At 45.7% G+C, this 15,723-nt stretch overlaps 1 protein-coding gene across 2 annotated transcripts in view; it reads left to right on the plus strand.

Annotated features, from left to right (window-relative positions):
• Nucleotides 1–2,135: 2,135 nt before the first annotated feature.
• LOC147009592 (uncharacterized) overlaps nt 2,136–15,723 on the plus strand; it is a 270,091-nt gene continuing 256,503 nt past the window's right edge. The window contains exons 1-2 of one of the 2 annotated variants that reach the window (XM_085862391.1): nt 2,136–2,368; nt 2,458–2,503. In XM_085862391.1, the coding sequence (XP_085718517.1) occupies nt 2,334–2,368; nt 2,458–2,503 (81 nt within the window). In that variant the 5' untranslated portion in view covers nt 2,136–2,333. The remainder of the gene's footprint in view (nt 2,369–2,457; nt 2,504–15,723) is intronic. The other variant, XM_085862392.1, reaches the window with a different exon arrangement.

A 15,723-nucleotide genomic window follows, 5' to 3' on the forward strand; every position in this document is an offset into this window, starting at 1 on the left:
AGCTTCATGGAGCTCTCCTGTTTGGCCCGGCAGCCAGACTCGTACCGATCCCTTCTCGCTCGATACCTTCGTCACATTTTCTTCCATTCCATTCTGCTCCAGCTCTTCCATGAGCCTCGACCATGCACACAAAATGAAACAAACAAATTAGATTATGTTTTCATGAAGGTGTATTTGCATTGAACACAAAGTCTTAGTTTTCTAATGTGCATCAGAGGAGTTGAATACAAAATGTGAGCAAAAGGGCAAATGGGCACATAAATAAGGCTCTTTTAATATTAATGTTTCGTACGTTCAAGGTGGGTGAGAAATCTGAAATTTTGCAGACTGATCTAACTCGAAGCCAGTATCCCAGGAATAAAAAAAAATCACAAAACTGTCTGAAAATGTCCAGAAATGAAAATGTCCGTAAACAAAATCACGTGACCAAAGACAATGGGCCATCATGTGATCTTGCACGCAATCGCTCAGAAGGGGAGTTGGTGTTTCTAGATTTCAGAAACCTGGGAGGATAGGGCATGGAAAGGGCACAGAGGGTGCAAGACCAGAATGGAGGCGGTGGAGGACAGAGACCATCGAGCTGTCGGCGATGGCAAAGTGATCGGCCCATGAACTCAGATTAATCGCGGGATATTCCGATGATCTTGAAAGCCTTGGTTTCTATGACGTCAAGCTGAGCAAGTTGATGCACAAGCACCTTGTCATGGGGAGAGCAGTACTCCATCAAGATGCCGATGAAGGCCTTATTGGTGGATAATAGTTCTCATGTGCCAAGGAAGGACTGTGCATGATGGAGGATGCCCAGTGGCTTTGGAGGCCTTGACCATCTTGTGATTCTATCAAGGTCTGAAGAGAGGGAAGAGGCTGCTGCCGTTAGATTAAAACAAGCTGGTGGTGGTTGTGGTCACTCTGCTGGGGGCGGGGGGGGGGACACCATCAGAGCGGTTAGCGGAAGGGGACTTTCAGGTTTGGAGGTCTATTAAGGAGTGAATAATTAGAGATATCACAGCAGAGGATGGAGTCATCAGCAAATATATATAGAGGATTTTCAGAGAGATCATTGATGAAGATCAGGAATGGGACGTCCTGTGCCCAGAATGCCGGAGATGAAAGGATTCCGTTGAGAGATGCACGTTGCCTTCAAGAGTGGAGGAAGTCAGTCATCCAAGAGTGGAGTTGGCCTTGGATTCCACAGGCAGAGAGTTTGGAGAGCAAGACAAGATGCCAGACTGTATCGAAAGCACGAGATATGTTCAGAGAGACAGCCCTGATCCCATGTCTGATATTGAGGACCTCCACCATTGTTGGAAGAGGAGAAGCAGCATGTCCAAGGTAGGGTGACCAGGTTTGAATCCGAATTGGTGATCTGAGATGAGGTCGTTGTGGAAAAAGTTGTTGTGGAACAATTGCCAGACCGAGTTAATATCTGGGGGAGCAGATATCGGACACCAATCCAGAGATGAGATGGTGGTTTACAGTCCCTGCCAGCTGACCTGAATGTACTGCCAGTCTCTCTGGTGGTTCTCTGAATATAGCCAGAGATGTTGACTATCTCAAGCACATGATCAGACGAACCAATTGGAGCAAAGGAAGAACTGTAAACGTTAGCAGGAAAATTGTTCATTTCCAAGTCCAGAAGGTAAGATTTCCCATTCGGAGAAATCCGGACTGGAAAGTTCACAGATTGAGTCAGTCCCATGGAGTCCCAGAAGTCCATTGCTGAAGTGTCATGGCTGGTGAGAGAGGTACCAACACCCAGACAAGTTGAATGGTGATGATTGATGTCACCACATTTGAGGAAGAGAGAGTTGGATGAATAGTTAAAAATTTGTCCATGTTGTGAGAGAGAGAGAAAGAGAGAAAGAGAGAAAGAGAGAAAGATATGGAGTCATCAATGTTAGGAGGACGGTCGAACACACGGATGAGCTGGAGGTGGGAGCGGAGGGAAACTCTCAATGAAAGGTATTCCTGGGGGGTTTGGAGGTCCATTAAGGAGCAGTAAATGGATCAGTGAGAAATGGAGTTTTTGATGTAAGTGCAACTCCGCTGCCATGACGGCCTGTTGTACTGGAGGAAACAATAGCCATGTAGAGACACTAAGAGAGTCAGTGGCGGAGGATTCTGGAGTGGGGAGGAGGGGAGGATCGTAGGAAGAGGCAAGCGAGCTGCGCGGAGCATTCCGAGCCCCTCCCCAGATCTGCGCCTCCTGCGTCCGACCCGATCCGGGGCCGCCTAAGCGCGCTCCGACAGAGACGCGACGCGCACCGGCACCTGGAGGGACACGCGTGACAACGGTTCTGTGGCCGCGACTTCCCGGGGCTGCCTCGAGTCGGATGGACGGCATGCGCGGCTCGGCGGCCGTGCTCGGGTGAGTGCTCTTCTCTCCTGCGATCCGTATTCGGTGTGTAACGAACCCCCTCCTCCTCTCTAATGGTCCTCCTTCCTCCATGTGCACAGGCTGGCGGTGGTTGCGGTCGCGCTGCTGGGGGACACCGTCAGAGCGGTGAGCGATCGGCTTTGTTTGGTGCTCATGTTCCATCTCCTCTTATCCGTGCCATTATAGTTCTTCACCGTTACGTGCAACGGGACACGACGTTGTGCCCCGTTGGAGGGCCATCTCTTGGTTGCGCACCGGGTGGTGGTCGGGATTCTAATTTGCGTACGGAATAAATGTATAACCTCTCGGGTACGGTGATACTCAATTTTTTTTTCCACACGAGGTTGTATTTCTGTGCAGCTACCGTCTGTGACTTATGGTGTAGCATTACCACGTTTACACGTTTCCTCTACGTGTAGTTGTACCCTCTCAACATACCATCACACCCTCTCCCTCATGCATGCACAGCTCTCCATCCTCGACCTGAATCAGATCGTGGAGCTATGAACTCAACCTTCGAACACACACACACACACACACACACACACACACACACACACACACACACACACACACACACACACACACACACACACACACACACACACACACACACACACACACACACACACACACACACGTCTTGGCAGCTGCTGCCCCCTAACTCGACTGACCTCCTGCGTGGGAAAACTCAGTAAGCATTTGAAAAAGCCGCGAAATAGTCGAAACGCGCATGTTTACCCTCCGTTCACGGCCACTGCTGGAGAAGGGCAGGATGTGCTGGCAGCAAGAAGGGGGCGTGGTCGGGGCGGGGTGGGAATGCACGGCTTGCCACGCCCCCAACGAGATTCCACGCCCTCCAATGGGATGCCACGCCCCCTAACGAGAGAACATCGCGCAACATGGAGTTACATTTTGACGATTTTGTTCCAACACGAACAGCTGTTTAACAACGTTGTATGACACTTCATCCAGGGAAGTTATGTGTGCTCCATCGGGGGGGGGGGGGGCTTTGCCTTTAAGTGCCGTCACATCAGAGGTGTGTTCTGTTAGCAAGCAGCTTGCTATCGCTCTCCAAGCCGGTCGTTCCATATCAACCGCTTTGCAAGCCGCTCGCCTAGCCGCTTGGCAAGTGGATCAAGCAGTTAAAGAGAGGTGCTTCGTCATGTTTTCAAAAAATGGCCGCAGTAGTCGGATTCAAAACGATACTACTTTGGGGGGCATTAAAAAATTACAGAGCGCATGGGGGTCGGGGGGAAGGGTGTATGTCCAAGTGTTAAGAAGTGCTACGGGAGGGTGGGGGAGGTGTTTCCAGGGCTGTTAGATAATGATAAATCAATCAATGACAACTTTGGGTTGTGGGAACTCTATTTAAAGATGCAATTATTTGCTGATACACGTATTCAATACATTGATGATAAAACAAATCGCCTGCGTAGGCGGGATTAAGCGATCGGTAGCGTACATAGTATGTACGTATGGCGTACGGGTCTGCATTTTGTTAAGAGCGGACATCAGAAACCGTACAGCAGAGGAAATTGAAACTTTACCCCATGTTACATGGCCATGTGATATGACGGTCACTCTTGAGGTAAACAAAGGCCAAAGGTCAACATCGGCCAATTTTCTAAAATCCTGAATTTTAGTCTGATTGACTAGAAATTTGAAGAGTATTTGCATATCAGGTCACTGAATTCAACGACCAACTACTTTTGTGGTCAACACAGGCCAAAAGGTCAACATTGGCCAAATTTCTGAAATTATCAATTTTCATTCAATTGACTTGAAATTTGAACAGGATTTTCAATTTGTCGCATGCATACGTGTCGACGTTTATTTAAGAGCATACATCAAAAAATGTTCAACAGAGGAAATTGAAACTTTACCACATATTACATGACCATTTGATATAGCACATATTACTTGGATGACGCCTACCCCCTTCGAACTTTCATGGTGAGTTAAACAAAGCCTAATGCCCAGAGATACAAAAACAAAAGAGTTGGCTCACACCAAGTCCTTCTCAAGACTGCACGGGGGTATATATTGTATGAATACCATCTAGTTTCATTTAAATTCCATCATTGCTTTTTCCACAGACACTTAATCTCATTTGCAATGAAACCAATTGAACATACAGTACTTAGAAACGATGACACCACTCCAAGCGATTCGTCCAATGATGTCATAACAGGGATTCTGACTGCTGCCGAGTCTTATTGACAGTACCGCCTTTACTTTTTCAAATACAGTTTGTAGTAACTGAAAAAAAACAACGGGATGAATAGCATCCTGTGATTAAGGTATGAAATAGAGGGAGGAGTAGGGGGTGTCTTTATGTAGCATTGCGTAATATTTTAGGGGTGTCTGTTGAAGCATTACTGGGCAAAAGGGGGGGGGAGTGGGTGCCAGATTTTGGGCAAAAAAATGCATTGCATAATTTATGAATGTCCCCTTACCATTCTAATTGGTCAATATCTGTAAACATGCAAATCCCTTCCCCAAAATGTACAGTGATAGGCCCAGATAAGCTTGGCAGGGCAGAGAAGAGACAATTGGGAAAGGGGGATTGAGAATTTTGGGTTGGGATGGAGCTTGTGCACTTGATTTTGGGAAGGAGTTGGGGGTTGACGACTTGAATAAGAAAAGGCTTGAGGACTTGGGGCTGGGGAGGGGGTGGGGTGGGGGTTGTGGACTTGGGGCTGTGAAGGGGGTGGAGGGGTTGCGAACTTGAATCAAAAAAGGGTTGAGGACTTGAAGTCACATTTTACATGACACGGAATTTCCGCGGCCCCCTGCCATTATTCTGCCAAAGGATATTCCCGGCAAACTCCCTAAATATTCCACACTGTTGGGAACTAATTTCCTTCCAACAGCCCAGAGGAACCGGGTTATCTGCCAATAGGTTTAATGTAGCACATATTCTCAAAATAAAAATTTACCAAGGCACAAACTTATAAAGCACCGACCAGCCGTCTGCAGAGGATTTCACATCCAACAACATTCATGAAATTTTTGGACAGCATCACTGAGCAGTAACACTGACCGACCCAAAACAACACTGTAATTATTTTTCTTCTTTTGAAATAGCCTCACTCAAAATTGGCTTTAAGCTCATTACTTGGATCAAACACACAGCCACTGTATTTTTCAGTGGAAAGGTTCATAACTACTCAAAATTTTCACAACTCTTTTTTTTTTGTATACATCGTCAAGGCTCAAGGAAGAGCTGAAAGCATTTCACAAAGTAGGCAAAGCTGCATGCCTATAAATGGGGCAATGAAGGTCTAGGAGGAATGGGCGGGACAATGCCTGTCATTCAGCCTGGTGAGGACAGGCCCACTGTGACACAATTGGCCGAGGGCCAATCACATCGATACAGGTGTGGTCAAAGGTGGAACATTATTGCTGCCTGTTAAAAAGTCTGACTATTTCATGCAACTGGTCAAATTCAAAAGTGGAAACAATCAACATACGTATCATTGCAATTGGAGGGCTCACACCATGCACTAGACTAGAAGTACGCATACTCACCTCTCAGCTGTCTTGACTCAGTTTGATTCTCGACCCAGCTATAAACTGTCATCCCGATGTTTCACAGGCAGAGTGGTTCATCAATACGTGGGCCATCCCTCGGATGGGCATTAAACGGACATCCTGTCTGCCAGCATTCGTTGCTTGACGTTAAAAATCTCATTAGTGGACGTTAGTGGATGTTAGTGGGTGCACTCACCTGTCAAAATGTCTGAGCAAACCATGACAGACGTTCCACTTTTAATAGCATCTTAACGCGTGAAACCCAATTTACCCATCTACGGATTTATTCGTCAACCTGTTATTATGCTATGGAGTTCGGTGCTCCACAACAGCCACAAACAGATTCTCATTAAGAAGGAATATATTAACATACAGGGAGGGAAAATAAATATAACATGACTGCACAAACAGTAAATCAACTTTGACAAATTAATATTAAAATACCCCTGTGCCAACAGTATCTTGACGGCTTAATTATTCAACTTATTTCTTTCACTCAGGTGTAACACAAGATGGACAAAGAGAGAGGACAATATATGAGAGAAAGAACTTGCTCCCCGCATGATGCCTGCGTGTAAGGGTTTAGTACTGACTTGGCTCCCCTCACGGTGCTCCACGTGTCTGTCCAACCGCGCTCACCACGCACCACTAAACCATGCTGATCCAGGCAGAAACCACAGCACAGCAGCAGGAACCACAGAACCAGAATAGATGCTCCAATGTACTGAAGCAGCCACCGGGAAGGCAAACACATGAGAGGGGTCACCATGAAAAACAAATGCCTGAGAAGGGCCACGGGGAAGACAAATGCATGAGAGGGGCCATTGGAAAGACTATTGCATGAAAGGGGCCATTGGAACGAAAATGCACAACAGTGCAACATGCTGGGGGGTTTATTGCATATCAGAGCCCCAATTGGGCATGTCAGACCATGTTTATTGGTGGACATGGCCATCAGGTCACTTTGCTGGCTTGCACTTATTGGGAGGAGAGCTGGTAACTTTGGGAATCTGTGCTTGTTTTGCTCCCAACGCGTGATTGAACATCCCTACCCTGCCATATACCTGGTGCGTCACGACCTTTCATCCAGTTTACCTCTGACCTGTGGGTAGACTGGAAAATACACAAAGAGAGAGTGACACAGGGATGTGGCAAAGTGTAAGGAGGGGGAAGAAGGGCTTTATAAACACACATTTTAGTGGGATGACAAGAGCTCGCTAAAAAAAATACATCACACTATCTCACTAATTACATTAATTACATCACTCTTGTGCAAACATATACGATGAAATAACTATTACAAACTATTCTCCATTTAGTCCCAAAGCCAGATCCGTAACAGTATTTTACAATGAGTTTTTGATGATTCTACTTTTTCACACCCATTCTATCACCGGTCACTTGCTGATGGGGCTTAGCTTAAAATGTCCCACCTGAGATTGTAAAAAACAAAAGGTGAGATTGAAATATACCCATCTCATTCATTGGAGTGTGTGTTCATTGTTAATTTGGATTGTTGTGCCATCACAAGCCATCGATGAGCTTCTGGATTTGCAGCAAAGAAGTCACATTCTATTGAATTCACAGCGCTGCTTTATGATATCATAGTGGTTCCCCATCACTAATTTCCATAACTACTCACACACAGGTTGGCCCAGATTCACAGGAGATCTGGGCCACATAAACTAGCTCCAAGTGACCAGCAGCACATTTTGAATAAACCCCTGATTTGTGTGACCATCGTGTTATGTGTTGTTTCTCATTATGGAGGCCCACATTTTACACGAGATTCAAATGCTGCTTTACTCACGTTACCCCCTTTGGGGCTCCTGCAGATCCCTCTGTTCCACAAATATGTGGGAAGGGATGTTGTATGAGAGAGAGTGCTTCGGTGGCTAGCAACCGCCAAATCACTCTTTCCGGCAAACGATCATGAGCGTCCTCCGTTAGGTGGGTTTCATCATTACCTTTTCATTGGAGTTCGAATTTGGCTCGCAAAGCAAAAGTCCTGCATTTCACTCTGACAGCTACAAATTTGTCTTTGAGATCTATGAGTGTAAATTAGATTTTTAAGATCTACATCTACATAATGATATATTTTCTTGTGCAATTCATGAAACTCATGATGAAAGATATTTGCAAAAAAATGATGAGAATTCGGGGAGAAGAATGAACGAACAAAAAGCTCTCGTGAGCAGTCTGCACACCAGCGAGCAATAAATATGTCCCAACCCATCACATTGATCATCGAGGAAGGAGCAAAAATAAACACTAAATATCAGGGCTCACGACAAATTAACGGTGCACAATTCCTATTTTTTTTTTAGGTATTCCTAAAAATTTAGGAATTTTTAGGAATTCAGGAATTTTAGGAATTTAGGAACAAAGCACCACTATTAACGGTGCACAAATCCTATAACGGTGCAAGCTATTTTTAAATGTCTCGAAAACATATACTTTTGCAGGATGTGAAAAACGTAATCCATAGGAGATCTGTCAGGGCCAGAATAAATGAACAAATAAATAAAGAAGTAAACAAAAGGATTATTTAGTTATTTTTTACATCGTAAGTCGAAAGGAGACGGCAAGTCATTCAGAAGGACCTCCTGTGACAAGGGAAGGGGATAAGAGCCAACTAAATGAGTGGACTATCATCACGAGTGGACCAGAGCACGTGTGGCCAGCAGATTCTCCCACTACGAAGGTCGTCACTGAGCCAAGAATAACAGACTCAGAGACTCAGCTTCATCGCAGGAGATTCCATTGACTTTGAGGGTCTTGGTTTCCATGGCATCAAGATGTGTACGGGGTGAGGCAAGGGCGCTATCCCAGCGGGGAGAGCAGTACAGTACTCAATAATGCTGTGGAAGATGGCCTAGTAAGTTGATAAAAGTATAGATTTGTTTCAGAAAAAAAATTTGTATGATGGAGAATGCCCAGTCGGTGGCTTATTTTGGAGGCTAACTTGGCGAGATGGTTTGTTCAGGAAAGATCTTTCCTCCTGATAGAGAGGCCCAAAAGTTTGAGTGACTGGACTTATTGAAGGGGTTTGTTAAGGAATTATATGGGAGGGTTCACCAGATGGTCTTTTTCTGGAAGACAGAGTGAGAGTGTGCCATTTGTCAGGGATGGAAGGCATTCAATGTGTTGGACCAGTTCCTGATTTTATCAAGGTCTGCAGAGACAGAAGAGGATTCCTGCCTATATGAAGGGTGAGAGATGCTTTGGCAGACAGTGGATTCAACAGCAAGGAAATAAGTAGGATTTTGCAGGGAATGGGGAAATATCTTGAAGAAGATGAACAACAGGACTGTGCCCAATACACTGCCTGAGGACACTCCAGCCTTGGCAGGGAGAAGATGTGAGAGGATCACGTTGAGAGCCATGCGTTGACCATGAGAATGGAGGAAGTCAGTGATGCATGAGAAGAGTTTGCCTTGGAAGCCGTGGGCAGAGTTGAGAGAGCAAGGTGGCATGCCAGACTGTGTCAAATGCTTGAGATATGTCTGGAGAGATGACCCAGATTTCATGTCTGAGATTGAGGACCTTCATCCATTGTTGGGAGAGTAGAAGCAGTATGTCTAGGGTAGAAACAGAACTGATGATCTGAGATTAGGCATTGAAGGAAAGGAAGAATTTGATGTCAACGGCAATGAAGGTGTCCATGACTTTGCTTATAATTGGAAGCAAGTTAAGAGGCCTGTAGTTAAGAGGATCTGTTTTGCACCATGTTTGTGTATTGCGGTGACTTGACTCTATCAAAAAGATAGAAGGTGAACTAGAACAAATGATATGGTGAACAGTGCATGAAGAGGATTTGCGAGAGTGGCAGAACCAATTTTTGGGACAAGTGTGCAGATGCCATCGGGGCATGTCGCAGAATCGGTGTCAAGGGTTGCCAGAAACCTCTCCACCTTCTTATGTGAGAAGGAGAGTGTCCAGGAGCTGTTGAGTATGAGAGGGTATGTACAGGGAGCAAGGGGTTCAGCACAAGAGATTTGGAAGCAAACACAGAATTGATGCATTTGGTTTTTTCATGAATTAATGAAATTGATGCAGACTCAACTGCAGTGCCATTTTCAGTGAGGGAAAATATAGATGAAGAGCATGCACCATAGACAGACCTGACAAGGTGCTACCAGGTCTTTGAGGAAGGAGCCAAGAATGATAGTTCAATCTTGAGGTTGGCCACATGGTGTTTTCTGGCTCTCCTAAGAGTGAACATACACTTGATGCGGCCTTTGAAGAGTGATCTGAGATTGCCTTCCCGGAAGAGTCCTGAAGAGAGATGGCTGCTTGTAGTCCCTGCTCATCTGCTTGAGTGAAATGCCAGACTCGCTGACGGTGAGGCAGCTCTCTGACAATCGACATAGATATGTTGACACTCACAAGCACGTGATCAGATGAACCAATTGGATATATGGATAAATCGGACACCTTAGCAGGAAAATTTGTCATTACCACGTCCATAATGGAGGATTTGCCATTGGCAGAAATTTTGTCAGGTTGGAAAGTTCATGGATTCAGTCAGGCCTATGTGGTCTCAGAAGTCCTTTTCTGCAGTGCCATCTCTCTCCATCCATCTCTTGGGACCATACTCTGTGCAGAGCGTTGGTGCTGCCTAAGCAGTCTCCTGGGTTACTGGGAACAATCCTGGAAGGGTCGCCACTCCGACACAGTCTACCACCAAGCTGGTACTCATTTTGCCGACCTCAGAAGGATAACAGGCTGAGTCAACCCCACCTGGTATTAATTCAACAGCCGAGCAGGATTTGAACTCAAGACCCTAGGATCCCAAGCCCACCATTCTAGCCATTAAGCCAACACCAGGCATTTGCAGTGCCATGGCAGGTTGAAGAGGTGCCAATGTCCAGCCAATTGGCATCGTGATAGTTTTCATTGCTGCATATAAGGAAGTGTGCTTGGATGAGTGGTTAGAAGTTGGTCCATGGTGACAGAGAGAGAGAGAGAGAGAGAGAGAGAGAGAGAGAGAGAGAGAGAGAGAGAGAGAGAGAGAGAGAGAGAGAGAGAGAGAGAGAGAGAGAGAGAGAGAGAGAGAGAGAGAGTGAGAGAGAGAGAGAGAGAGAGAGAGATATGTAAATGGAGTTGTCACTAATAGAAGGATGGTACAGCGCACAAACAAACAAAAGGTGGTTATGGTTCAGGAAAGCACAGACAAAGGTGCTTCTGGGGGTATTGACAAGTGAGGGCAGCACACATACAGTGAGAAATGGAGTTCTTGATGGTGCAATTGTTGGAGCATCCGCTACGAGTCTGGAAGGTCGGTGGTTCAAACTCTAGCTGAGTCATACCAAAGACTTTAAAATGGTATAAGAAATTCCTCCTGAGGAAGTGCCCTGCTGAGTGTGGCGAGCAAGGTGGCACCATCGTTGTGATGTTGCTGGTACCAATAGTGCCCTGGGAAGTGACGACACTTTCCCCAAGCTCAATGGCTGTGTTTGTCTTGTCTAATAGTCGTGTGTTGTGTCTTGTGTATTTGTCTGTATGTCCACCTGTGTGAGATTTGTGTGGCAGCTCCACTGCAAGCAGTTCAAAGCAGTTCAGCAGTTCAGCTTCATGCATATTCTCTTCTGCCCAAAATAACAGAAACCACTTCAATCTGGAAGGAACGCCAAAGTGTGGCCTCAGCCACGTTGGCCATTTTATCTTCCTCAGTCGTCGTCATCATTGTTTGTATGCAGCACAAAGCTGCGGAGTAGCATCATTGGCCGGTAATAGCTTACCTACTCTTCGAGAAGGACACCATCTTTAACGTCAACGAACTAAGGCCTGCAGACTGGATACCCGTTTAACATCCATCGTAGGGACGGTGTACACGTTGATGAATCACAGTGTTTGTGAAACACCGAGATGGCAGTTTTCAGCTGGACCAGGATTCAAACCCAGGCTAGACAGCTTCGAGGTGAGTGCTCTTCCTCTGCGTTACAGGGGGATGGAGTGTGATGACCATACAAGATCAACAAACTGATTAATCCACTGGAATGATGATGGGAAAGTGTCCCACAGGAACACATTGTGGGCCTGGCTGAATACACAGGATTTTCCTCATCCACTGGGACCATACTCTCTGCAGAGCGTTGGTGCTGCCTAAGCAGTCTCCTTGGCTATTGGGTACAATTCTGGACGGGTCGCCACTCCGCCACAGGATACCAGCATGTTGGCACTCATTTTGCCGACCTCGGAAGGATGACAGGCAGAGTCAACCCCACCTGGTATTAATTCAACAGCCGAGTGGGATTTGAACTCAGGATCCACGGATCCTAAGCACACCACCCCTAACCATTAAGCCAACACCAGGCATGATTTTCCTCATAGAGTGGGAATATAATACTCTGCTGGACTGAGAATATTCATCGTGTGGTGAGATGAGTGCAAGCTCTTATCAAGGAAGAATGGAGAATTAGTGTTGCTGGTGAAGGTTAGTATCGATCTGTGTCAGTGAACAGGTAGAAAGATCGATGACATGTTCGACCGAGGATATTGATTGAGGTATGCTAACAATCATGGGAAGCAAGGAGAAGCTGACACTTCTGGTGTTACTCTTCATTGAAGCAAAAAATCTCTTTCGTGCCTTCTCTGTCGTAGATGAGGTCAAAGCAATGTACGCTAAGGAAACGTGAGTTGCTCGATCATCATTTCAACATAGTCTACACAAACAGAGTCTGTGGGTGTTCAGCCCCCCTCCGACCCCCCCACCATGCCAAAGGTAATAGGTAAACTGAGTCGCAAAGCTGAGACGTGTGCAGAGTACTTCAGGAGAAATATGGCTGCCCCCATTCCTTGATGACATGATTGCTCAGCTCGCAGGTTTTCACCACTATCTCAAACCTGTGGCCAAATATTTGGGCTTGTACCATCAGTTGTGTTGAGCTCTTAGATGGTGTCAACGCCTACCTGGCACACCTTCAAAGTCCTGATGTAGTAAAGAAGGAGCTGGAGAGATGGAACATGAAATGGAAGACAGTGAAACCAGGCCAACAATCATGCAAAAACTTTTCCTGATGCAGTCAAACTCCACGATACTGATATTGACTTAATCATAAGCACCTTGTGGAAGGTCATGTGCACAACACCCATGAACTCGTGTGAATGTGAAAGGAGTAGTACAAGTGTGCTCGGTCGACTGAACACCTTTATGAGGGCTCGTTTGTAAGGGGAAAGGTTGCGCGCACTGGCATACATCCACATTCATTAAGACAAGGATGTCGATCGAGATGAAGTCATTGAATAGTTCACAAAACTTCACCCCAGTAGACTAAGCTTGAGTTCTCTGCTGCAGTACACTAGCTGATAGGTCAGGTCACGACTGGAAAACATCTCCGCCAATCATTTTCTCACCATCTTGTGGCAACGGATCGATTTCCTCCAACAGCACTTATTCTTATTTTTGTTTCCTCTTTATCTTACTTGACTTGTTGGAAAAAGCTATTCTTTCTCGCGGATTAATGTAATGCATCTTGGGCGACTCTGGCTTTTAAAAATTTTGGCTACGTCCCTGCGCTGTAATGAATTTGAAGACTTGAACCAATGCGAAGCTCGACTACTGAACCTGCAGACCGAACATCTGCTTGTGGAAAGAGCGATTGTTTGGCCTTTACAAATTACCATACCTCTCATAAAAGCTCGGATCACAGGTTCAAATCACACATAAGGGTTAAAAAAAAAATATATATATATATATATATATATATATATATATATATATATATATATATATATATCTTATTCCTCTTCTATGTGAAATGCAGAAAAAAGTACACTCTTCTTTGTTTCTGTTTCTGTGCTTGAAAGCAGGTTCAGTGCTGCCAAAGCATCCTCACGACAAGGACTACACTGGGTGGTTTGCCTTGGCCTTCCCAGTGGTAGAATCAGGACAGACATCTTAAACTTAGACATGGTGCCAGCGAAAGGTCACCTACTCTCCAGGAAGGACACCATGAGATCTTTAACGTCCATCAACTAATGCGGGTGGATGGGATGCCCAGTTTAACGTCCATGTGAGGGAAGGCACACACATCGACACCTTGCCCTGCCAGTGAAACACGAGGATGGCAGTTTATCACTGGGCCGAGATTCAAACCTAGTTTAGATAACTCAGAGTCGAGTGTGCATACTCCTAGGTTATCCTACCATTGCCCAATAACACACTGACTGACTGATGTACCGTACTCTGTGTTATGGAGCATTGGTTCTGCCGAAGCAGTTTCTTGGCGAGGGTCATGCTGGGAGGTTTGCCATCCCCTCTTCCAGCAGTAGTTGGAATTTGGCCATGGTGCCTGCGATGGCTTGACTTAAAGTACACTAATGTCTCATAAGTTATATGTACAAGTTCCAGCATGATGAGCCTAACATCAATGTCAAAAAGGAAACACAAAATCCTGCTGGAGATGGTTAGAATAAATAAGTTTCTCATCACATGGTGCAATTAAATAGTCTGAGATCTGGATATCCAAGAGAGGCAGATAATCCATGGCACATATCGGATTGGACGCTCCGCTTTTGAAATGGATAAGAGAGACTTTTTAGTAGGTACGTTACGCTTGGGACATCTGTCAATAGTTTGTTTCTGTTGATCGAAGTTAAAACGATTGCACATTCGATCGGGATCAAATTACGAACTCGGTCCGCTAATATTAAGGCAGGAATTTGGAATCATACCTGGGTACCTGCACACAATGGCTTGTGCTTCATGGGAAGACACTGTGAGCTCTAAAATATTCACTGCTTAATACCGGCAGATGGGTCCCCAGCTTTAGCGTCCCATCCGACAGACAGCTCAAATCCAGAGCAGGGGCTTTAAACCCAGAGTGGACAGCGCAAAGGAAAGTGTGCTACTTCCACGCCCTCCTATGAAGCTTCCCGTTGATAAAACTTTACTCGCATAGGGTATGATGCTCTGTCACTGTCCTTTGGTCAAAGACACCCAAACAAGAAAAATTAAAAAGGACCCTTTCTCTGTATCCACCCAATGCATCCAGGGCTTGTAAAACTGGAATTGCTATATCTGCTGGGGCAGCAGAAACAGCAAGCTATTGAGAATCGACCAACCAGAAGGATTGACTTTGGGTTAACAGTGACAACCGTCTCATGGCGAAGCTGCCGGAATGAGTTTGGCATGCAGTGTGATAATTGATGCACGCACAGCATGCCTTCGGTGGTGAACAGAATCGTCTGTGGCATGCAAGTAAACACAAAGGTGCTCGAGCATCTACATGACAATAACCCGGAGCAGGCTGAGACGAGTGCAGCAAGATGTTTTTACATAACACGAGTTCTCTTGCGAGAAATGTAGTCACAGGAGGAGGAGGAGGCCATTAGGCTCATCAAGCCTGCACAACGATTGCCAACCTATGGTTGATTGTCCATGCTCTTTTCGTTTTAAATACTGAGCATCAAGCAAGGAAGCAGCACGTACCATTTATAAAGTCTTTGGCATGACTCGACCAAGGTCGAATTTGCACCGCAGACATCCCAGACTGAGAGCGGAAGCTCAGAGGTTCTTTACGGAACTTTGAAACAGCTCCAGCTTGAAAACACGTGACTTCAAGGGATCTTTATTTATTTATTTTTTTCTCTTCATTTTCCTGGAACAAAAGGATAAAGTTGGCTCCCTTTGGAGCGGGCAGTTTGTTTATCTTCATCTTGTGCTCACGCAACCAAACTTCGAGTTTTGATTCTGTGGAACAAGCATCTTCAGCCTCTGCGCTCTCGGAATACTGATACGGATCCTGAAGGCACTAACAGGAGGACAAACAAGGCTTCTGCTGAAGTCTGGCTTCACCTCCCTC

Source organism: Eptatretus burgeri, chromosome 17 (genome assembly GCF_056783735.1).
Source record: "Eptatretus burgeri isolate ZD-2024b chromosome 17, Ebu_testis_v1, whole genome shotgun sequence".
Lineage (NCBI taxonomy): Eukaryota > Metazoa > Chordata > Myxini > Myxiniformes > Myxinidae > Eptatretus > Eptatretus burgeri.